Source organism: Nerophis lumbriciformis, linkage group LG14 (genome assembly GCF_033978685.3).
Source record: "Nerophis lumbriciformis linkage group LG14, RoL_Nlum_v2.1, whole genome shotgun sequence".
Taxonomy (NCBI): Eukaryota; Metazoa; Chordata; class Actinopteri; order Syngnathiformes; family Syngnathidae; genus Nerophis; species Nerophis lumbriciformis.
Genome location: NC_084561.2, coordinates 42,828,432 through 42,852,680, shown reverse-complemented (window position 1 = coordinate 42,852,680; position 24,249 = coordinate 42,828,432). Strand labels below are relative to the sequence as shown.

Here is a 24,249-nt window from a genome sequence, read left to right as displayed (position 1 = left end):
CAAATAAACTGAAAACGAACTGAACGAATCTGATTAGAATCAATACAATAAGGAGTGGTATACAAAAATAATCAATAAAGCACGTTTGACCATATTTAATTGTATTGTACTGCCGTCGCAGGTTGCATTTATTCCGTACACACACTGTTGTACTGTGTCGCTCGGTTTTATTTTGAAAAGCTCCGCAGGAAGTGTTTCGGGTGCATCCTTCCGGCGATTGACGAGTGTTGTGGACCGCGTCCCCATCCTCCAACCAGCACACATCTCGGCGGTGTCGGCACCTTCGCACAATGGACCGTCGACGCTAAACATCCTCCTCAAAAGACTGTGTATGGATTTAATGATGATGAAAAAGAAGAAATTCAAATTCAAGGTGAATTTTGAGCTGGACGAGCTCTCGTCGGTTCCGTTCGTCAACGGCGTTCTCTTCTGTAAAGTCCGACTTTTGGACGGCGGATTCTCCGAGGAGTCTTCGAGGTGAGACGTCGGTCCTGCTTGTGTTTACACCACTCATTTATTTATTTACACCGAGCTCATGAGGTTAAGACGGTTTAATTAGCGGCCAACACTCATTTAATGGTCTTAATCCGAGATAGGTGGAAGTGGGTAAGTAAAGTATCTAAGATGTCAGTGTTTTTCAACCACTGTGCCGCGGCAGATGATGTCATTTTACCTATTTGGGTTGAAAATATTTTTTGCAAACCAGTAATTATTGTCTGCAAATGATGTGTTGTTGTTGAGTGTCGGTGCCGTCTGGAGCTCGGCAGAGTAGCCGTGTAATACTCTTCCATATCAGTAGGTGGCAGCAGGTAGCTAATTGCTTTGTAGATGTCGGAAACAGCAGAAGGCAGGTAAAAAGGTGTCTAATGCTTAAACCAAAAATAAACAAAAGTTGAGTGCCCCTAAGAAAAGGCATTGAAGCTTATGCGGAACGAAGCTAAAACTGAACTGTCTACAAAGCAAACAAAAACAGAATGCTGGACGACAGCAAAGACTTACTGCGGAGAAAAAAATTCTACCTGATACAATTAACCACAGGGGTCCCCACATCTGCGACCCCTCTCCAAGGTTCCTTCTTTTTCACATTTTGGGCTTTTGGAATTTTTCCTTGCCCGGACGAGGCTCGGATGGGGATGTCGTAGTGGTTTCTTCAGCCCTTTGAGGCACTTGTGATTAAGAACTATATAAATAAACTAAGATTGATTGATATTATAGGGTTGGTGTGTCAGTGCATCTATTCATCAGGTTTTTCTGCCGTTCGCCGGGATCTAGGAGTATTTGCTTTTGTGCTTCAAAAAAGTGTCTAATGCTTAAACCAAAAATAAACAAAAGGTGAGTGCCCCTAAGAAAAGGCATTGAAGCTTAGGGAAGGCTATGCAGAACAAAACTGGCTACAAAGTAAACAAAAACAGAATGCTGGACGACAGCAAAGACTTACTGTGGAGCAAAGACGGCGTCCACAAAGTACATCCGAACATGACATGACAATCAACAATGTCCCCACAAAGAAGGATAAAAACAACTGAAATATTCTCGATTGCTAAAACAAAGTAGATTCGGGAAATATCGCTTATAGGAAAACATGAAACTGCTACAGAAAAATACCAAAAAAAGAGAAAAAGACACCAAAATAGGAGCGCAAGACAAGAACTAAAACACTACACACAGGAAAACAGCAAAAAAGTCCAAATAAGTCAGGGTGTGATGTGACAGGTGGTGACAGTACACCTACTTTGAGACAAGAGCTATAGTGATGCATGCTTGGTTATGCTTTAAAGTCATACCCAACAATTGCGACAACGACTTTTTACTGTCAACTGAGTTTCGGTTTTTAATGATTTCTGCTGGAGGTGTGCCTCCGCATTTTTTCAACGCAAAAGTAGGTGGCAGCCGGTAGCTAATTGCTTTGTAGATGTCGGAAAAAGCGGGAGGCAGGGTGCAGGTAAAAAGGTGTCTAATGCTTAAACCAAAAATAAACAAAAAGGTGAGTGCCCCTAAGAAAAGGCATTGAAGCTTAGAGAAGGCTATGCAGAACGAAACTAAAACTGAACTGGCTACAAAGTAAGCAAAAACAGAATGCTGGACGACAGCAAAGACTTACTGTGGAGCAAAGACGGCGTCCACAATGTACATCCCAACATGACATGACAATCAACAATGTCCCCACAAAGAAGGATAAAAACAACTGAAATATTATTGATTGCTAAAACAAAGTAGATGCGGGAAATATCGCTCAAAGGAAGACATGAAACTGCTACAGAAAAATACCAAAAAAAGAGGAAAAGCCACCAAAGTAGGAGCGCAAGACAAGAAGTAAAACACTACACACAGGAAAACAGCAAAAAAGTCCAAATAAGTCAGGGTGTGATGTGACAGGTGGTGACAGTACACCTACTTTGAGACAAGAGCTATAGTGATGCATGCTTGGTTATGGTTTAAAGTCATACCCGACAATTGCGACAACGACTTTTTACTGTCAACTGAGTTTCGTTTTTTAATGATTTCTGCTGGAGGTGTGCCTCCGCATTTTTTCAACGCAAAAGTAGGTGGCAGCCGGTAGCTAACTGCTTTGTAGATGTCGGAAACGGCGGGAGGCAGTGTGCAGGTAAAAAGGTGTCTAATGCTTAAACCAAAAGTAAACAAAAAGGTGAGTGCCCCTAAGAAAAGGCATTGAAGCTTAGGGAAGGCTATGCGGAACCAAACTAAAACTGAACTGGCCGCAAAGTAAACAAAAACAGAATGCTGGACGACAGCAAAGACTTACTGTGGAGAAAAAAATTATACCTGATACAATTAACCACAGGGGTCCCCACATCTGCGACCCCTCTCCAAGGTTCCTTCTTTTTCACATTTTGGGCTTTTGGAATTTTTCCTTGCCCGGACGAGGCTCAGATGGGGATGTCATAGTGGTTTCTTCAGCCCTTTGAGGCACTTGTGATTAAGAACTATATAAATAAACTACGATTGATTGATATTATAGGGTTGGTGTGTCAGTGCATCTATTCATCAGGTTTTTCTGCCGTTCGCCGGGATCTAGGAGTATTTGTGCTTCAAAAAAGGGTCTAATGCTTAAACCAAAAATAAACAAAAGGTGAGAGTGCCCCTAAGAAAAGGCATTGAAGCTTAGGGAAGGCTATGCAGAACGAAACTGGCTACAAAGTAAACAAAAACAGAATGCTGGACGACAGCAAAGACTTACTGTGGAGCAAAGACGGCGTCCACAGTGTACATCCGAACATGACATGACAATCAACAATGTCCCCACAAAGAAGGATAAAAACAACTGAAATATTCTCGATTGCTAAAACAAAGTAGATTCGGGAAATATCGCTTATAGGAAAACATGAAACTGCTACAGGAAAATACCAAAAAAAGAGAAAAATCCACCAAAATAGGAGCGCAAGACAAGAACTAAAACACTACACGCAGGAAAACAGCAAAAAAGTCCAAATAAGTCAGGGTGTGATGTGACAGGTGGTGACAGTACACCTACTTTGAGACAAGAGCTATAGTGATGCATGCTTGGTTATGGTTTAAAGTCATACCCAACAATTGCGACAACGACTTTTTACTGTCAACTGAGTTTCGGTTTTTAATGATTTCTGCTGGAGGTGTGCCTCCGCATTTTTTCAACGCAAAAGTAGGTGGCAGCCGGTAGCTAACTGCTTTGTAGATGTCGGAAACGGCGGGAGGCAGTGTGCAGGTAAAAAGGTGTCTAATGCTTAAACCAAAAGTAAACAAAAAGGTGAGTGCCCCTAAGAAAAGGCATTGAAGCTTCGGGAAGGCTATGCAGAACCAAACTAAAACTGAACTGGCTACAAAGTAAGCAAAAACAGAATGCTGGACGACAGCAAAGACTTACTGTGGAGCAAAGACGGCGTCCACAAAGTAATTCCCAACATGACTTGACAATCAACAATGTCCCCACAAAAAAGGATAAAAACAACTGAAATATTCTTGATTGCTAAAACAAAATATTGCTCAAAGGAAGACATGAAACTGCTACAGGAAAATACAACAAGCAAGAACTCCACAACCTCACGTTCTTTGAACGTTACAAACTAACGTTCCCATAACAATGCCACTACGTTCTCCTAACGTTCACATAACGTTCACTTGTTACCTGGGTAATACTCTTCCATATCAGTAGATGGCAGCAGGTAGCTAATTGCTCTGTAGATGTCGGAAACAGCGGGAGGTAGTGTGCAGGTAAAAAGGTGTCTAATGCTTAAACCAAAAATAAACAAAAGAAAGAAGGCATTGAAGCTTAGGGAAGGCTATGCAGAACGAAACTAAAACTGAACTGGCTACAAAGTAAACAAAAACAGAATGCTGGACGACAGCAAAGACTTACTGTGGAGCAAAGACGGCGTCCACAAAGTACAACCGAACATGACATGACAATCAACAATGTCCCCACAAAGAAGGATAAAAACAACTGAAATATTCTCGTTTGCTAAAACAAAGTAGATTCGGGAAATATCGCTTATAGGAAAACATGAAACTGCAACAGAAAAATACCAAAAAAAAGAGAAAAAGCCACCAAAATAGGAGCGCAAGACAAGAACTAAAACACTACACACAGGAAAACAGCAAAAAAGTCCAAATAAGTCAGGGTGTGATGTGATAGGTGGTGACAGTACACCTACTTTGAGACAAGAGCTATAGTGACGCATGCTTGGTTATGCTTTAAAGTCATACCCAACAATTGCGACAACGACTTTTTACTGTCAACTGAGTTTCGGTTTTTAATGATTTCTGCTGGAGGTGTGCCTCCGGATTTTTTCAACGCAAAAGTAGGTGGCAGCCGGTAGCTAATTGCTTTGTAGATGTCGGAAACGGCGGGAGGTAGTGTGCAGGTAAAAAGGTGTCTAATGCTTAAACCAAAAATAAACAAAAGGTGAGTGCCCCTAAGAAAAGGCATTGAAGCTTAGGGAAGGCTATGCGGAACGAAGCTAAAACTGAACTGGCTACACAGCAAACAAAAACAGAATGCTGGACGACAGCAAAGACTTACTGCGGAGAAAAAAATTATACCTGATACAATTAACCACAGGGGTCCCCACATCTGCGACCCCTCTCCAAGGTTCCTTCTTTTTCACATTTTGGGCTTTTGGAATTTTTCCTTGCCCGGACGAGGCTCAGATGGGGATGTCGTAGTGGTTTCTTCAGCCCTTTGAAGATTGATTGATATAATAGGGTTGGTGTGTCAGTGCATCCATTCATCAGGTTTTTCTGCCGTTCGCCGGGATCTAGGAGTATTTGCTTTTGTGCTTCAAAAAAGTGTCTAATGCAGGGGTCGGGAACCTTTTTGGCCATGAAAGTCAAATATTTTAAAATGTATTTCCGTGAAAGCCATATATTTTTAAACACTGAATACAACTAAATGCGTGGATTTTTAAGTAAGACCAACATTTTTAGAGTATAACAAGTCTCTTATTCTTTTTAATAACATTGTTATTCTGAAACTAACCAATAATAAATAAAATACTTCTTAAGATTAATGCGACTTCTTGAACAGGTGTGGTACAAAACGGATGGATGGATTAAAATGCATGAGAATGTTTTATATTTTGTACGTTATTTTTAACACTGATTACCAGCGGAATTATTCATTACTTATCGTGTAAAGCAATGTAAGCTAAGATTTATCTGAGAGCCAGATGCACTCATCAAAAGAGCCACATCTGGCTCTAGAGCCATAGGCTCCCTACCCCTGGTCTAATGCTTAAACCAAAAATAAACAAAAGGTGAGTGCCCCTAAGAAAAAGCATTGAAGCTTAAGGAAGGCTATGCAGAACGAAACTAAAACTGAACTGGCTACAAAGTAGAAAAAAAACAGAATGCTGGACGACAGCAAAGACTTACTGTGGAGCAAAGACGGCGTCCACAAAGTACAACCGAACATGACATGACAATCAACAATGTCCCCACAAAGAAGGATTAAAACAACTGAAATATTCTCGATTGCTAAAACAAAGTAGATGCGGGAAATATCGCTCATAGGAAAACATGAAACTGCTACAGAAAAATACCAAAAAAAGAGAAAAAGACACCAAAATAGGAGCGCAAGACAAGAACTAAAACACTACACACAGGAAAACAGCAAAAAAGTCAAAATAAGTCAGGGTTTGATGTGACAGGTGGTGACAGTACACCTACTTTGAGACAAGAGCTATAGTGACGCATGCTTGGTTATGGTCTAAAGTCATACCCAACAATTGCGACAACGACTTTTTACTGTCAACTGAGTTTCGGTTTTTAATGATTTCTGCTGGAGGTGTGCCTCCGCATTTTTTCAACGCAAAAGTAGATGTCGGAAACAGTGGGAGGCAGTGTGCAGGTAAAAAGGTGTCTAATGCTTAAACCAAAAATAAACAAAAAGGTGAATGCCCCTAAGAAAAGGCATTGAAGCTTCGGGAAGGCTATGCAGAACCAAACTAAAACTGAACTGGCTACAAAGTAAGCAAAAACAGAATGCTGGACGACAGCAAAGACTTACTGTGGAGCAAAGACGGCGTCCACAAAGTAATTCCCAACATGACTTGACAATCAACAATGTCCCCACAAAGAAGGATAAAAACAACTGAAATATTCTTGATTGCTAAAACAAAATATTGCTCAAAGGAAGACATGAAACTGCTACAGGAAAATACAACAAGCAAGAACTCCACAACCTCACGTTCTTTGAACGTTACAAACTAACGTTCCCATAACAATGCCACTACGTTCTCCTAACGTTCACATAACGTTCACTTGTTACCTGGGTAATACTCTTCCATATCAGTAGGTGGCAGCAGGTAGCTAATTGCTTTGTAGATGTCGGAAACAGCGGGAGGCAGGGTGCAGGTAAAAAGGTGTCTAATGCTTAAACCAAAAGTAAACAAAAAGGTGAGTGCCCCTAAGAAAAGGCATTGAAGCTTAGGGAAGGCTATGCGGAACGAAGCTAAAACTGAACTGGCTGCACAGCAAACAAAAACAGAATGCTGGACGACAGCAAAGACTTACTGTGGAGAAAAAAATTATACCTGATACAATTAACCACAGGGGTCCCCACATCTGCGACCCCTCTCCAAGGTTCCTTCTTTTTCACATTTTGGGCTTTTGGAATTTTTCCTTGCCTGGACGAGGCTCAGATGGGGATGTCGTAGTGGTTTCTTCAGCCCTTTGAGGCACTTGTGATTAAGAACTATATAAATAAACTAAGATTGATTGATATTATAGGGTTGGTGTGTCAGTGCATCTATCCATCAGGTTTTTCTGCCGTTCGCCGGGATCTAGGAGTATTTGCTTTTGTGCTTCAAAAAAGGGTCTAATGCTTAAACCAAAAATAAACAAAAGGTGAGTGCCCCTAAGAAAAGGCATTGAAGCTTAGGGAAGGCTATGCAGAACGAAACTGGCTACAAAGTAAACAAAAACAGAATGCTGGACGACAGCAAAGACTTACTGTGGAGCAAAGACGGCGTCCACAAAGTACAACCGAACATGACATGACAATCAACAATGTCCCCACAAAGAAGGATTAAAACAACTGAAATATTCTCGATTGCTAAAACAAAGTAGATGCGGGAAATATCGCTCATAGGAAAACATGAAACTGCTACAGGAAAATACCAAAAAAAGAGAAAAAGCCACTAAAATAGGAGCGCAAGACAAGAACTAAAACACTACACACAGGAAAACAGCAAAAAAGTCCAAATAAGTCAGGGTGTGATGTGACAGGTGGTGACAGTACACCTACTTCGAGACAAGAGCTATATTGATGCATGCTTGGTTATGCATTAAAGTCATACCCAGCAATTGCAACAACAACTTTTTACTGTCAACTGAGTTTCGTTTTTTAATGATTTCTGCTGGTGGTGTGCCTCCGCATTTTTTCAACGCAAAAGTAGATGTCGGAAACAGTGGGAGGCAGTGTGCAGGTAAAAATGTGTCTAATGCTTAAACCAAAAATAAACAAAAGGTGAGTGCCCCTAAGAAAAGGCATTGAAGCTTAGAGAAGGCTATGCAGAACGAAACTAAAACTGAACTGGCTACAAAGCAAACAAAAACAGAATGCTGGACGACAGCAAAGACTTACTGTGGAGCAAAGACGGCGTCCACAAAGTAATTCCCAACATGACTTGACAATCAACAATGTCCACACAAAGAAGGATAAAAACAACTGAAATATTCTTGATTGCTAAAACAAAGTAGATGCGGGAAATATCGCTCAAAGGAAGACATGAAACTGCTACAGGAAAATACCAAAAAAAGAGAAAAATCCACCAAAATAGGAGCGCAAGACAAGAACTAAAACACTACACACAGGAAAACAGCAAAAAAGTCCAAATAAGTCAGGGTGTGATGTGACAGGTGGTGACAGTACACCTACTTTGAGACAAGAGCTATATTGATGCATGCTTGGTTATGGTTTAAAGTCATACCCAACAATTGCGACAACGACTTTTTACTGTCAACTGAGTTTCGGTTTTTAATGATTTCTGCTGGAGGTGTGCCTCCACATTTTTTTTAACTCAAAAGTAGGTGGCAGCCGGTAGCTAACTGCTTTGTAGATGTCGGAAACGGCGGGAGGCAGTGTGCAGGTAAAAAGGTGTCTAATGCTTAAACCAAAAGTAAACAAAAAGGTGAGTGCCCCTAAGAAAAGGCATTGAAGCTTAGGGAAGGCTATGCGGAACGAAACTAAAACTGAACTGGCTACAAAGTAAACAAAAACAGAATGCTGGACGACAGCAAAGACTTACTGTGGAGCAAAGACGGCGTCCACAAAGTACATCCGAACATGACATGACAATCAACAATGTCCCCACAAAGAAGGATAAAAACAACTGAAATATTCTCGATTGCTAAAACAAAGTAGATGCTGGAAATATCACTCAAAGGAAGACATGAAACTGCTACAGAAAAATACCAAAAAAAGAGAAAAAGCCACTAAAATAGGAGCGCAAGACAAGAACTAAAACACTACACACAGGAAAACAGCAAAAAAGTCCAAATAAGTCAGGGTGTGATGTGACAGGTGGTGACAGTACACCTACTTTGAGACAAGAGCTATAGTGATGCATGCTTGGTTATGCTTTAAAGTCATACCCAACAATTGCGACAACGACTTTTTACTGTCAACTGAGTTTCGGTTTTTAATGATTTCTGCTGGAGGTGTGCCTCCGCATTTTTTCAACGCAAAAGTAGGTGGCAGCCGGTAGCTAACTGCTTTGTAGATGTCGGAAACGGCGGGAGGCAGTGTGCAGGTAAAAAGGTGTCTAATGCTTAAACCAAAATAAACAAAAGAAAGAAGGCATTGAAGCTTAGGGAAGGCTATGCAGAACGAAACTAAAACTGAACTGGCTACAAAGTAAGCAAAAACAGAATGCTGGACGACAGCAAAGACTTACTGTGGAGCAAAGACGGCGTCCACAGTGTACATCCGAACATGACATGACAATCAACAATGTCCCCACAAAGAAGGATAAAAACAATGAAATATTCTCGATTGCTAAAACAAAGTAGATTCGGGAAATATCGCTTATAGGAAAACATGAAACTGCTACAGAAAAATACCAAAAAAAGAGAAAAAGACACCAAAATAGGAGCGCAAGACAAGAACTAAAACACTACACACAGGAAAACAGCAAAAAAGTCCAAATAAGTCAGGGTGTGATGTGACAGGTGGTGACAGTACACCCACCTACTTTGAGACAAGAGCTATAGTGATGCATGCTTGGTTATGGTTTAAAGTCATACCCAACAATTGCGACAACGACTTTTTACTGTCAACTGAGTTTCGGTTTTTAATGATTTCTGCTGGAGGTGTGCCTCCGGATTTTTTCAACACAAAAGTAGGTGGCAGCCGGTAGCTAACTACTTTGTAGATGTCGGAAACGGCGGGAGGCAGTGTGCAGGTAAAAAGGTGTCTAATGCTTAAACCAAAAGTAAACAAAAAGGTGAGTGCCCCTAAGAAAAGGCATTGAAGCTTAGGGAAGGCTATGCGGAACGAAACTAAAACTGAACTGGCCGCAAAGTAAACAAAAACAGAATGCTGGACGACAGCAAAGACTTACTGTGGAGCAAAGACGGCGTCCACAAAGTAATTCCCAACATGACTTGACAATCAACAATGTCCCCACAAAGAAGAATAAAAACAACTGAAATATTCTCGATTGCTAAAACAAAATATTGCTCAAAGGAAGACATGAAACTGCTACAGGAAAATACAACAAGCAAGAACTCCACAACCTCACGTTCTTTGAACGTTACAAACTAACGTTCCCATAACAATGCCACTACGTTCTCCTAACGTTCACATAACGTTCACTTGTTACCTGGGTAATACTCTTCCATATCAGTAGGTGGCAGCCGGTAGCTAATTGCTTTGTAGATGTCGGAAACAGCGGGAGGCAGGGTGCAGGTAAAAAGGTGTCTAATGCTTAAACCAAAAATAAACAAAAGAAAGAAGGCATTGAAGCTTAGGGAAGGCTATGCAGAACGAAACTAAAACTGAACTGGCTACAAAGTAAACAAAAACAGAATGCTGGACGACAGCAAAGACTTACTGTGGAGCAAAGACGGCGTCCACAAAGTACATCCGAACATGACATGACAATCAACAATGTCCCCACAAAGAAGGATAAAAACAACTGAAATATTCTCGATTGCTAAAACAAAGTAGATGCGGGAAATATCGCTCATAGGAAAACATGAAACTGCTACAGGAAAATACCAAAAAAAGAGAAAAATCCACCAAAATAGGAGCGCAAGACAAGAACTAAAACACTACACACAGGAAAACAGCAAAAAAGTCCAAATAAGTCAGGGTGTGATGTGACAGGTGGTGACAGTACACCTACTTCGAGACAAGAGCTATAGTGATGCATGCTTGGTTATGCTTTAAAGTCTTACCCAACAATTGCAACAACGACTTTTTACTGTCAACTGAGTTTCGTTTTTTAATGATTTCTGCTGGAGGTGTGCCTCCGCATTTTTTCAACGCAAAAGTAGGTGGCAGCTGGTAGCTAACTGCTTTGTAGATTTCGGAAACGGCGGGAGGCAGTGTGCAGGTAAAAAGGTGTCTAATGCTTAAACCATTAGACACTGTTTCCGACATCTACAAAGCAATTAGCTACCTGCTGCCACCTACTGATATGGAAGAGTATTACACGGTTACTCTGCCGAACTCTAGACAACACCGACACTCAACAACAACACATCATTTGCAGACTATAATTACTGGTTTGCAAATAATATTTTTAACACAAATAGGTAAAATGACAATCTCCCACGGCACACCAGACTGTATCTCACGGGCCGCGGCACAGTGGTTGAAAAACACTGCTGTAGATGCTATAAGACGTCAGTAAGATGGTATTGTCTGCCTCATGTTTGACAGGCCAACCTCCTCCGGGCTGCCAGACCACAGTGATTAGTAACATTTGTAAGGGAAAAGCCAACATTATTACTTTTAATAAATACAATCAAAGATTACCAGGAAATGCTGCAGCCATAATATGATGGCTGACATACAGTATGTCATTATTGCCAGAGGCTGCGATATTATGGATTTTAAATGTCACCAATTTCTACTTTGGATGTTAAACACTCTGGCAGGAATGTTTTTTTTTAGTAATGGACTATTAAAAAATGTGTAAAAAAGTAGTTTTAGTGGAACCACTAATAGGTAGGGATGTCAGATAAAATCGGACTGACGATATTATCGGTTGATAAATGCTTTAAAATGTTATATCGGTATCGGGTTCAAAAAGTAAAATGTATGACTTTTTAAAACGCCGCTGTGTACACGGACGTGTAAACTGCCTTTGCGTGCCGGCCCAGTCACATAATATCTACGGCTTTTCACGCACACAAGCGAATGCCATGCATACTTGGTCAACAGCCACACAGGTCACACTGAGGGTGGCCGTATAAACAACTGTAACACTGTTACAAATACGCGCCACACTGTGAACCCACACCAAACAAGAATGACAAACACATTTCGAGAGAACATCCGCACCGTAACACAACATAAACACAACAGAACAAATGCCCAGAATCCCATGCAGCCCTAACTCTTCACCTCAACCGACGCACAGAGGGGGGGGTTGATGTGTGAGGGAGCAGGGTTGGGGTGGGGGCGAGTTTGGTGGTAGCAGGGATGTATAATGTAGCCCGGAAGAGTCAGGGCTGCATGGGATTCTAGGTATTTGTTCTGTTGTGTTTATGTTGTGTTAAGGTGCAGATGTTCTCCCGGAATGTGTTTGTCATTCTTGTTTGGTTTTGGTTCAAAGTGTGGCACATTATTAGTAAGAGTGTTAAAGTTGTTTTAAATGGCCACCGTCAGTGTAACCTGTGTGGCTGTTGACCAAGTATGCCTTGCTGTCACTTACGTGTGCAAGCAGAAGATGCATATAACAAGAGGCTGGGTTGGCACGCTGTTTATACAGATTGTAGAGGGCGCTAACACAACAGAACAAATACCCAGAACCCCTTGCAGCACTAACTCTTCCGGGACGCTACAATATACACCCCCCGCTACCCCTATCCCCCCCCCCACCTCAACCCTGCCCACCTCAACCTCCTCATGCTCTCTCAGGGAGAGCATGTCCCAAATTCCAAGCTGCTGTTTTGAGGCATGTTAAAAAAAATAATGCACTTTGTGACTTCAATAATAAATATGGCAGTGCCATGTTGGCATTTTTTTTCTCCATAACTTGAGTTGATTTATTTTGGAAAACCTTGTTACATTGTTTAATGCATCCAGCGGGGCATCACAACAAAATTAGGCATAATAATGCATACCTGCCAACTACTCCGGTTTTCCCGTAATTAGTACGATTTTCATCAACCTATTCCGGGTTACGGTTGCAGTGATAAAAAATAAGTTTTTTCATTAATTTAAAAAAAAATTTTTTTTAAAAGTTTTATTCACGAAATCGCGTAACAACAATGACAATCGACACTGCTTCCTGTAACTTCCTATCGAGCCATTCCGAATGCCATGCGCGAGGCTATTTATAGCACCGCTGCCAAGCACGAGGCACCAGTTGCCATTGTTTCCAAACGAGCGAACGATCATGGAATCAGCCGGAGAAAAATCGCATACGAGTCTTAAACCGAAAAGAAAACTGCAGTCATTCCGTGAAGAATATTCAAAAGCCTATCCGGGAATAATTATCCCTTCCAAAAAGGGTGAAAACTACGCGAATTGCACCTTGTGCAGACAAGATTTTTCGATCGGACACGGAGGAATTAGCGATGTAAAAGACCACGTTGGGACAAAAAAACACAAGTCTAATGCCGTTGCTAGCGATACAAGTGGAAAACTTTCAACGTTTTTCGTCGCCCAAACAGATTCTTTGGATGTGATAAATGCCGAAGTTTTATTTACGGAGGCAATAATTGAGCATGGACTTCCAATCGCACTGGCTGATCACATGGGACAGTTAAATGTTTGTAATGCAACCTTTAAAAATCATTACGCGGTGATCGCGGTCCCAAAAATAAACTTTTCTTGCATGATAATGTCCAGAAAAACTCGCTTTATATTACTATAGAGTCCTTTTAACGAATGAGTTTGATGGTTTATCACAAACCTTAAATGAAAGAAGTCCTTTGTTCTCCTGCAGCATGCATGCGCTTTGGCCTTGCTTCGTGTTTGGTGCGCAATCCTGTCGGCTGTATTTCACAGCACGTCTTTGACAACTTGAAGTGGCATAAAACATTTAAAACAAAGGGGTTATAGGAACAATCACTTTCAGTGTTTTATGCCACTTCAAGTAAACTTATAAAGTTACCATATCATTTTTGCAGTATGATCAATCTGATAGAATAAATTTGGATTTTAGCCACAAAAAGGTAATGACACCAATGTTATCTATTGGAATTGTTTAGTACTGTTATACTGTTAAAAGTGTTTATACTATTTATGCTTTCAAGTCCAAGTTGAAGAAATCTTGTTAAATGTTGACAGCATAACTACCAAAATACAGAAGTATGTCCTTAATATTTTTGCAGTGCTATTTCTGTTGAAAAGTTCAAATGATTACATTAGAGATGTGATGTGCCACTTTTCAAGTGTCTGATGGCTTCAATTAATTTTCATTAATATTTCATATTTTGAATTCTTTTGAAAGGCTTGCAAAAAAACTACATTTGAATTGTAATTCCATGCTATTGACAGGACTATTAATTTTAATGAAGTTAGCTTACCATGTTTACAGTATGATAATTGTGATAGAAATGTGAATTTTAGGCACAGAATATTTTTTACAATTGAACAAGGCAGTAGATTATACAAGCTTGGACAGAAAGTTAATAATGACACCAATTTTTTTTTTTAATGGAATTGTTTAGTACTGTTTTACCATTTGTTTACTGTAAAAAGTGTTTATACTTTCAATTAACAAATTGAAGTCTTGTGAAAGGTTGACAGGATAACTGGCATTAACTGTCAAAATAATTTCAAACTATTGAAGTTAGCTTACAGAATAAACATGTCAATCAACCCATATGATTTTTGCTGTAATATTTTTGTTTTGAAAAGTCACTGTGACTGATAGAAAAGTGATGGTTTTAGCAACATTTTAACCTGTCTGAATGCGTCGGGGGGTGAAGGAACCCCCCACCAGGACTTTGTCCTGGACCTAACGGGGCCTGCGGCCCTTGGACCCTGGCTACTAGGTTTTTCTGATTTCAAAAGTTGGCAGGTATGATAATGTGTTAATTCCACCACTGTATATATCGGTATCGCTTGATATCGGAATCGAGTCTGAATCCGAGCTAATGTCGCTATACCTTGCTGTTCTATCCGCCATATTTGTTTGTATCGGCATCACTAAGTGGCGTCACAGGAAAATGGACGGGTGTATATAACGATGGTTAAAATCAGGCACTTTGAAGCTTTTTTTAGAGATATTGCGTGATGGGTAAAATTTTGAAAAAAACTTAGAAAAATAAAATAAGCCACTGGGAACTGATTTTTAATGGTTTTAACTAGGGCTGCAGCTAACGATTATTTTTCTATCGATTAATCTATAGATTATTTTTTCGATTAATCGGTTAATCTATAGATTATTTTTTCGATTAATCTATAGATTATTTTTCCTTTTACCGATTATTTTTTTTATTTAAAATGAAGAGGAAAAAATAAATGTAGGCCAGTTTTTTCAAAAGGCATGGCTTTTATTTACAAAAAAAAAAGTATGGCCACTCAGTCAACATTGACAAGAACATGACAAAATATTCTGTAACAATGTAAACATTTAAAACTTTTAACATTTAACAAAATTAAAAGTAGCTTATTTGCTTTTTAATGTGCAAATATAAAAGTAAACATCCAGTGCAAATCTTAATATTCTGGAATAGTATAAGCATTTAAAAAGTAAAAGTATTGCTTATTTTGCTTTAAAATGTGCAAAAATAAAGATAAACATCCAATACAAAAAAGTGCAAAACGGAAATATTCTGTAACAAGTGTAAACATTTCAACAAAAGTAAAAGTATTGCTTATTTGCTAAAATGTGCAAAAATAAAGCTAAACATCCAATACAAAAAAGTGTACAGTGTAAACATTTCAACAAAAGTAAAAATATTGCTTATTCTGCTTAATAACACAACAATGATAGTATGATTAAAGTGAAAGTTAATTGTTGGTTTGTACATAGTATATGTAACTGTTAATGTTGTAAAAGGTATTTGCATAACTAATTAACGTTAGCGTTTGTGACACGTCTTGTGCCGTGGGGTTCTTTCAGGACCGACAGACTGAACGCCAGACGGCTTTGCCAGGTTTACAATCTTTTAATTTTACACAAAGTCTTTTCTCTTCCAACTCTTTTCTCTTTCTTTCCTCGCTTTTCAGCTCCTCTTCCTCGCTCGCTCGTCGTCCCCTGTCTCTTGCGGCGTCGCTCCCGGCGCGCCCCGCCTCGCCGCTCGCTCGCCGCCGCCGCCTCTCCACAGCGTTAAAGAGGAGCGCGTCTTTGTAAACACTGAACAGGCACGCCAAACGCGCCTCTCAGAGCAAACGGTGCTTTAGTTTATGAATTTACAACGCAGATACAAATGACACATTCATGTTTTTGTGTAATAATGACAACGTATACGCACGCGGACGAATGACTTGTTGATGGTGATGGCAAGAACGCTGTCGGGGGTTTTCTTTTCAAATGTTCGTTCATAGCCGTTGTGCTGCTATGATAGGCCATTTCCGCTCGACACAGTGTGCATACAACAACATTATTAGGCCGTTTATTGAAATACTCCCACACTTTTGACGACTTTTGGCGTGCTTTTTTCCCCTCGCTCGCATCGTCTGCTTTGCGCTCCGCCATGACAGTAGTGTGACGTAAATATGCGACGCGCCGACGCACAAAAACGGCGTCGACGTATTTACGGAACCGATGACGTCGACGCGTCGTTTCAGCCTTAGTTTTAACCCTTCTGAAATTGTGATAATGTTCCCCTTTAAGAGTTGGACAATATCGGATATCGGCAAAAAAGCTATTATCGGACATCTCTAATAATAGGTTTATACTTAAATATCCATTGTTGAAAAATGTTTCTAGGTCTAAAGTACTGTAGTCTGATATGAATGAACACACAAGGCTTCTTCTCTTCTTTATGTGAATCATCACAACTGTGAATTTCAAGGAACTTTGTTCTTTTATAAGCCTTTTTATGAGCGTGGCTTGTTATTGGAAAAACTGCTCATTGTCTCGGCCCTAAAAAACTATTACTGTATTCCAAGTTTATTTGTTTTTTTTGCTGAAATAAAACGTGGTAAATTCTGACACGAAGCACTATGTATGCAGTACAACGTGTGACATAAAATGGTTGAATTAGTTTTTGTGAAATAGAGGACTGCAAACTAAAGTAGGTAAGTTTAACAAGATGTTTGAGCTGACTGGGCCTTCCTCCATGTTGGTGTTTAAAACTGAAAGCTTACTCACTAACCGACGGGATTGTAGTGTGCCAAGAAGCGTTGTGCGGTGCAGTACATATCATCATGTCGGAATTACCCAAGCACACAGTGTCCAGCTGGCTGGGAGTTCCCTCTGTCACGTTTATCAGCCTGGGGATAAAATCAGCACGTGCACATGCTGCTCTTTTTGAAGTGAAAGTAGACCTTTTTTTTCCCCCAATGTCAATGCTTGTATGTTCAATCTTATGAAAACACTATGTACTCATTATGTACTCACTATTCAACATAAACACAAAAGTATTCGGCCACCTGCCTTGACTCACATATGAACTTGAAGTGCCATCCCATTCCTAACCCATAGGGTTCAATATGACACCTTTTGCAGCTATTACAGCTTCAACTCTTCTGGGAAGGCTGTCCACAAGGTTGCAGAGTGTGTTTATAAGAGTTTTCCACCATTCTTCCAAAAGTGCATTGGTGAGGTCACACAGAAGGCCTGGCTCTCAGTCTCCGTTCTAATTCATCCCAAAAGGTGTTCTATCGGGTTCAGGTCAGGACTCTGTGCAGGCCAGTCAAGTTCATCCACACCAGACTCTGTCATCCATGTCTTTATGGACCTTGCGTTGTGTACTGGCGCACAGTCAAACTGCTCCAAACTGTTCCCACAAGGTTGGGAGCATGGAATTGTCCAAAATGTTTTGGTATCCTGGAGCATTCAAAGTTCCTTTCACTGGAACTAAGGAGCCAAGCCCAACTCCTGAAAAACAACCCCACACCATAATTCAGGGGTGCTCACACTTTTTCTGCAGGCGAGCTACTTTTCAATTGATCAAGTCGTGGGGATCTACTTCATTCATATATATAATTTATATTTACTTATTTATGAAATATATGTTTTTGTTAACAAGTTAAAGGTGTTTAATGATAATGCAAGCATGTTGAACACATATAGTTAATAAGTTAAAGGTGTTTAAAGATAATACAAGCATGTTTAACACATATAGTTAATATTGTTAATAAGTTAAAGGTGTTTAAAGATAATACAAGCATGTTTAATACATATAGTTAATATTGTTAACAAGTTAAAGGTGTTTAATGATAATACAAGCATGTTTAACACATATAGTTAATATTGTTAACAAGTTAAAGGTGTTTAATGATAATACAAGCATATTTAACACATAGTTAATATTGTTAATAAGTTAAAGGTGTTTAAAGATAATACAAGCATGTTTAACACATATAGTTAATATTGTTAACAAGTTAAAGGTGTTTAATGATAATACAAGCATGTTTAACACAGTTAATATTGTTAATAAGTTAAAGGTGTTTAAAGATAATGCAAGCATGTTTAACACATATAGTTAATATTGTTAACAAGTTAAAAGTGTTTAAAGATAATACACGCATGTTTAACACATATAGTTAATATTGTTAATAAGTTAAGTGTTTAAAGATAATACAAGAATGTTTAACACATATAGTTAATATTGTTAACAAGTTAAAGGTGTTTAATGATAATACAAGCATGTTTAACACATATAATTAATATTGTTAATAAGTTAAAGGTGTTTAAAGATAATGCAAGCATGTTTAACACATATAGTTAATATTGTTAACAAGTTAAAGGTGTTTAATGATAATACAAGCATGTTTAACACATAGTTAATATTGTTAATAAGTTAAAAGTGTTTAAAGATAATACAAGCATGTTTAACACATATAGATTCCTTTCTTTCACGAAGACAAGAATATAAATTGGTGTATTACCTGATTGTGATGACTTGCATTGATTGTAATCAGACAGTGGTGCGGATAACGTCCGCATTTTCGAATGGAGGAGAAAAAAAGTCCTCTTTCTGTCCAAAACCACATGAAAGTGGTTGGTTTTTGGCATCTTATTTGTCCAGCTTCCGTACTCCTTTGTATACACTTTACAAGAAATACATTGTCGGCAAACTCCGTCGCTTGCTAGCTTGTGCACGCCAGCTTTCTGAGACTCTTATTTTGTTAGCGCAGGCAGGATGAAGCAGAGCTTTTATTGTGCAACTGTGCAGTCGCTCTTTGGAGTTTTGACGACAGGTACGGCGCCAGAGTCTGTTGAAATAAAGTGTTTCTCGCCTTCCTGTCGGTAATTTTAACGAGCTGGCGGCAGCCAGCGTCATCTCAGAAGACCCTCGGGTGCCGTGAATGTCAATCAAGTGACGAAAGTGACGTCATAGTGAAGATTTATGATCGCTCATTTTTAGGACTATTTTTTTAATGCGTAGCTGGTGATCGACTGACACATCCTCCGAGATCGACCGGTAGCTCGCGATCGACGTAATGAGCACCCCTGCCATAATTCCTCCTCCTACCAAATTTCACACTCGGCACAATGCAGTCCAAAATGTAGCGTTCTCCTGGCAACCTCCAAACCCAGACTGGTCCATCAGGTTGCCAGATGGAAAAGCGTGATTCATCGGTCCAGAGAAGGCGTCTCCACTGCTCTAGAGTCCAGTACACCACTGCATCCCACGCTTTGCATTGGACTTGGTGATGTATGGCTTAGACCAGGGGTCGGCAACCTTTACCAGTCAAAGAGCCATTTTGACCAGTTTCACAAATTAAAGAAAACAATGGGAGCCACGAAATTATTTTGAAATTTAAAATGAAATAACACTGCATACAAAGTTTTTTTTCTTGCTTTGTGCTATGTATAAACCAAGAGTCTCAGACATGCGGCCCACACCTTAATATGAAAATTGAATGTTAGTGCAGCCCGCGGGTTTTATATGAATGGCGCGTGAAACCCTCCCGATTTTTCCGGCAGACTATGATTGTCAAGGCAACTGTTCTCTCGAACTCGCCGTGATGGTACAGCATTTAGCGCCCACTAAAATCAGCGTGCCGGCCCAGCCACACGTTGTATGGGGCTTCTGCTTGCACACGTAAGTGACAGCAAGGCATACTTGGTCAACAACCACACAGGTTACACTGACGGTGGCTGTATAAAAAACTTTAACACTCTTACTAATAATGCGCCACACTGTGAACCCACATCAAACAAGACATTTCGGGAGAACATCCGCACCGTAACACAACATAAACACAACAGAACAAATACCCAGAATCCCATGCAGCCCTAACTCTTCACCTCAACCGACGCACAGAGGGGGGGTTGATGTGTGAGGGAGCAGGGTTGGGGTCGGGGGCGGGGTTTGGTGGTAGCAGGGGTGTATAATAAAGTTAAGTTAAAGTTAAAGTACCAATGATTGTCACACACACACTAGGTGTGGCGAAATTATTCTCTGCATTTGACCCATCACCCTTGATCACCCCCTGGGAGGTGAGGGGAGCAGTGGGCAGCAGCGGTGGCTGCGCCCGGGAATCATTTTGGTGATTTAACCCCCAATTCCAACCCTTGATGCTGAGTGCCAAGCAGGGAGGTAATGGGTCCCATTTTTAAAGTCTTTGGTATGACTCGGCCGGGATTTGAACTCCCAACCTACCGATCTCAGGACGGACACTCTAACCACTAGGCCACTGAGTAGGTAGTGCGGAAGAGTCAGGGCTGCATGGGATTCTGGGTATTTGTTCTGTTGTGTTTATGTTGTGTTAAGGTGCAGATGGTCTCCCGGAATGTGTTTGTCATTCTTGTTTGGTTTTGGTTCAAAGTGTGGCGCATTATTAGTAAGAGTGTTAAAGTTGTTTTAAATGGCCACCGTCAGTGTAACCTGTGTGGCTGTTGACCAAGTATGCCTTGCTGTCACTTACATGTGCAAGCAGAAGATGCATATAACAAGAGGCTGGGTTGGCACGGTGTTTATACAGATTGTAGAGGGCGCTAAATGCTATACCATTATTATTATTAATGTAAGGGTGAAAATCGGAGAATATTAATCCCGGGAGTTTTCTGCAAGAGGCACTGAAATCCGGAAGTCTCCCGGGAAAATCGGGCGGGGGGTGGGGGGGTCGGCAAGTATGCGGCTGAGCCGCATCAGACTGATCAAAGAGCCGCATGCGGCTCCGGAGCCGCGGGTTGCCGACCCCTGGCTTAGAGGCAGCTGCTCGGCCATGGAAACCCATTCCATGAAGCTCTCTGCGTACTGTACGTGGGCTAATTGGAAGGTCGCATGAAGTTCGGAGCTCTGTAGCAACTGACTGTGCAGAAAGTCTTTGCACTATGCTGACCTCTCTGTCAGTTTACGTGGCCTACTGCTTCGTGGCTGAGTTGCTGTTGTTCCCAACTCTTCACTTTTCTTATAATAAAGTTGACTTTGGAATATTTAGGAGCGAGGATATTTCACGACTGGATTTGTTGCACAGGTGGCATCCTATGACAGTTCCATACTGGAAATCACTGAGAGCGGCCCATTCTTTCACAAATGTTTGTAGAAACAGTCTCCATGCCTAAGTGCTTGATTTGATACACCGGGCCAAGTGATTAGGACACCTGATTCTCATCATTTGGATGGGTAGCCAAATATTTTTGGCAATATAGTTGATCTTAGTTACCCTGCTGTAAAACAGCAACAGAACACAGTTAAACAAAATAAAGGGGTCTGGATAAATTGACAGAAGGGATTCACATTGAGGTGTGTGGGAGTGGATGCTAGTGAGAGTGAAGTCATGCTGCCCACGCACACAAACCCTTTGGCTTTATGTTTTTTACTTTCTCATCAATTCAGAGAATTGGCTACACATCACTCTAACTTAAACCTACAGTTACAAGCTGAGAAAAAGCAATCGTACCCTAAATGATCTATGAACAACAGTTTAAAGAATCGAGGTAAACACGGGATTCTAGTCAGTCTGTTTATTTATCAGCGCATAGGCAACTGTGATGAACCCATAACATACCTGCCAACTACTCCGGTTTTCCCGTAATTAGTACGGTTTTCATCAACCTATTCCGGGTTACGGTTGCAGTGATAAAAAATACGGTTTTTCATTAATTTAAAAAATTTTTTTTTTTTTAAAGTTTTATTCACGAAATCGCGTAACAACAATGACATTCGACACTGCTTCCCGTAACTTCCTATCGAGCCATTCCGCGAGGCTATTTATAGCACCGCTGCCAAGCACGAGGCACCAGTTGCCATTGTTTCCAAACGAGCGAACGATCATGGAATCAGCCGGAGAAAAATCGCATACGAGTCTTAAACCGAAAAGAAAACTGCAGTCATTCCGTGAAGAATATTCAAAAGCCTATCCGGGAATAATTATCCGTTCCAAAAAGGGTGGAAACTACGCGAATTGCACCTTGTGCAGACAAGATTTTTCGATCGGACACGGAGGAATTAGCGATGTAAAAGACCACGTTGGGACAAAAAAACACAAGTCTAATGCCGTTGCTAGCGATACAAGTGGAAAACTTTCAACGTTTTTCGTCGCCAAAACAGATTCTTTGGATGTGATAAATGCCGAAGTTTTATTTACGGAGGCAATAATTGAGCATGGACTTCCAATCGCACTGGCTGATCACATGGGACAGTTAAATGTTTGTAATGCAACCTTTAAAAATCATTACGCGGTGATCGCGGTCCCAAAAATAAACTTTTCTTGCATGATAATGTCCAGAAAAACTCGCTTTATATTACTATAGAGTCCTTTTAACGAATGAGTTTGATGGTTTATCACAAACCTTAAATGAAAGAAGTCCTTTGTTCTCCTGCACCATGCATGCGCTTTGGCCTTGCTTCGTGTTTGGTGCGCAATCCTGTCGGCTGTATTTCACAGCACGTCTTTGACAACTTGAAGTGGCATAAAACATTTAAAACAAAGGGGTTATAGGAACAATCACTTTCAGTGTTTTATGCCACTTCAAGTAAACTTATAAAGTTACCATATCATTTTTGCAGTATGATCAATCTGATAGAATAAATTTGGATTTTAGCGACAAAAAGGTAATGACACCAATGTTATCTATTGGAATTGTTTAGTACTGTTATACTGTTAAAAGTGTTTGTACTATTTATGCTTTCAAGTCCAAGTTGAAGAAATCTTGTTAAATGTTGACAGCATAACTACCAAAATACAGAAGTATGTCCTTAATATTTTTGCAGTGCTATTTCTGTTGAAAAGTTCAAATGATTACATTAGAGATGTGATGTGCCACTTTTCAAGTGTCTGATGGCTTAAATTAATTTTCATTCATTTTTCATATTTTGAATTCTTTTGAAAGGCTTACAAAAAAACTACATTTGAATTGTAATTCCATGCTATTGACAGGACTATTAATTTTAATGAAGTTAGCTTACCATGTTTACAGTATGATAATTGTGATAGAAATGTGAATTTTAGGCACAGAATATTTTTTACAATTGAACAAGGCAGTAGATTATACAAGCTTGGACAGAAAGTTGATAATGACACCAATTTTTTTTTTAATGGAATTGTTTAGTACTGTTTTACCATTTGTTTACTGTAAAAAGTGTTTATACTGTTTATACTTTCAATTAACAAATTGAAGTCTTGTGAAAGGTTGACAGGATAACTGGCATTAACTGTCAAAATAATTTCAAACTATTGAAGTTAGCTTACAGAATAAACATGTCAATCAACCCATATGATTTTTGCTGTAATATTTTTGTTTTGAAAAGTCACTGTGACTGATAGAAAAGTGATGGTTTTAGCAACATTTTAACCTGTCTGAATGCTAATAATCATTTTGCGTCGGGGGGCGAAGCCTGAACCCCCCACCAGGACTTTGTCCTGGACCTACCGGGGCCTGCGGCCCCTGGACCCTGGCTACTAGGTTTTTCTGATTTCAAAAGTTGGCAGGTATGCCATAAGCACATTTTAGCATGATCCAATCATCTTAGACTGTGAGTTTAGCTCTCGTCTTGTGTTGTTACACAACAGCAGTGATATTAAAATTACACGAATACCTAAGAAGTTGGATGTGTCATGTTCAGTGAACCAGAGGCTTGTGTCAACACAGGGAACCCATTGTACAACTCTCTACCACTTTAGTTCCATACCGTATCGTCCTTAATCTGTCTGTCCATTCAGCTATACTGCTTGTTTAAGATGGCGTTTGTTCCAGTCGTGTTATCAGTTTAGAGCTGTGTTTTTCAACCGCTAGTGTGCCGCGAGATACAGTCTGGTGTGCCGTGGGAGATGAGCTAATTTCACCTATTTGGGTTCAAAATATTTTTTGCCAACCAGTAATTATAGTCTGCAAATGATGTGTTGTTGTTGAGTGTCGGTGCTGTCTAGAGCTCGGCAGAGTAACCGTGTAATACTCTTCCATATCAGTAGGTGGCAGCAGGTAGCTAATTGCTTTGTAGATGTCGGAAACAGCGGGAGGCAGTGTGCAGGTAAAAAAGTGTCTAATGCTTTAAGGGGAACAT

The 24,249-nt window shown here is 40.2% G+C and overlaps 1 protein-coding gene across 2 annotated transcripts in view; it reads left to right on the top strand.

The window, feature by feature from the left end:
* The first annotated feature begins 227 nt into the window (after positions 1-227).
* fam102bb (family with sequence similarity 102 member Bb) overlaps positions 228-24,249 on the top strand; it is a 108,869-nt gene continuing 84,847 nt past the window's right edge. For both annotated transcript variants that reach the window (XM_061975498.2, XM_061975497.2), the window contains exon 1: positions 228-477. In XM_061975498.2, the coding sequence (XP_061831482.1) occupies positions 332-477 (146 nt within the window). In that variant the 5' untranslated portion in view covers positions 228-331. The remainder of the gene's footprint in view (positions 478-24,249) is intronic.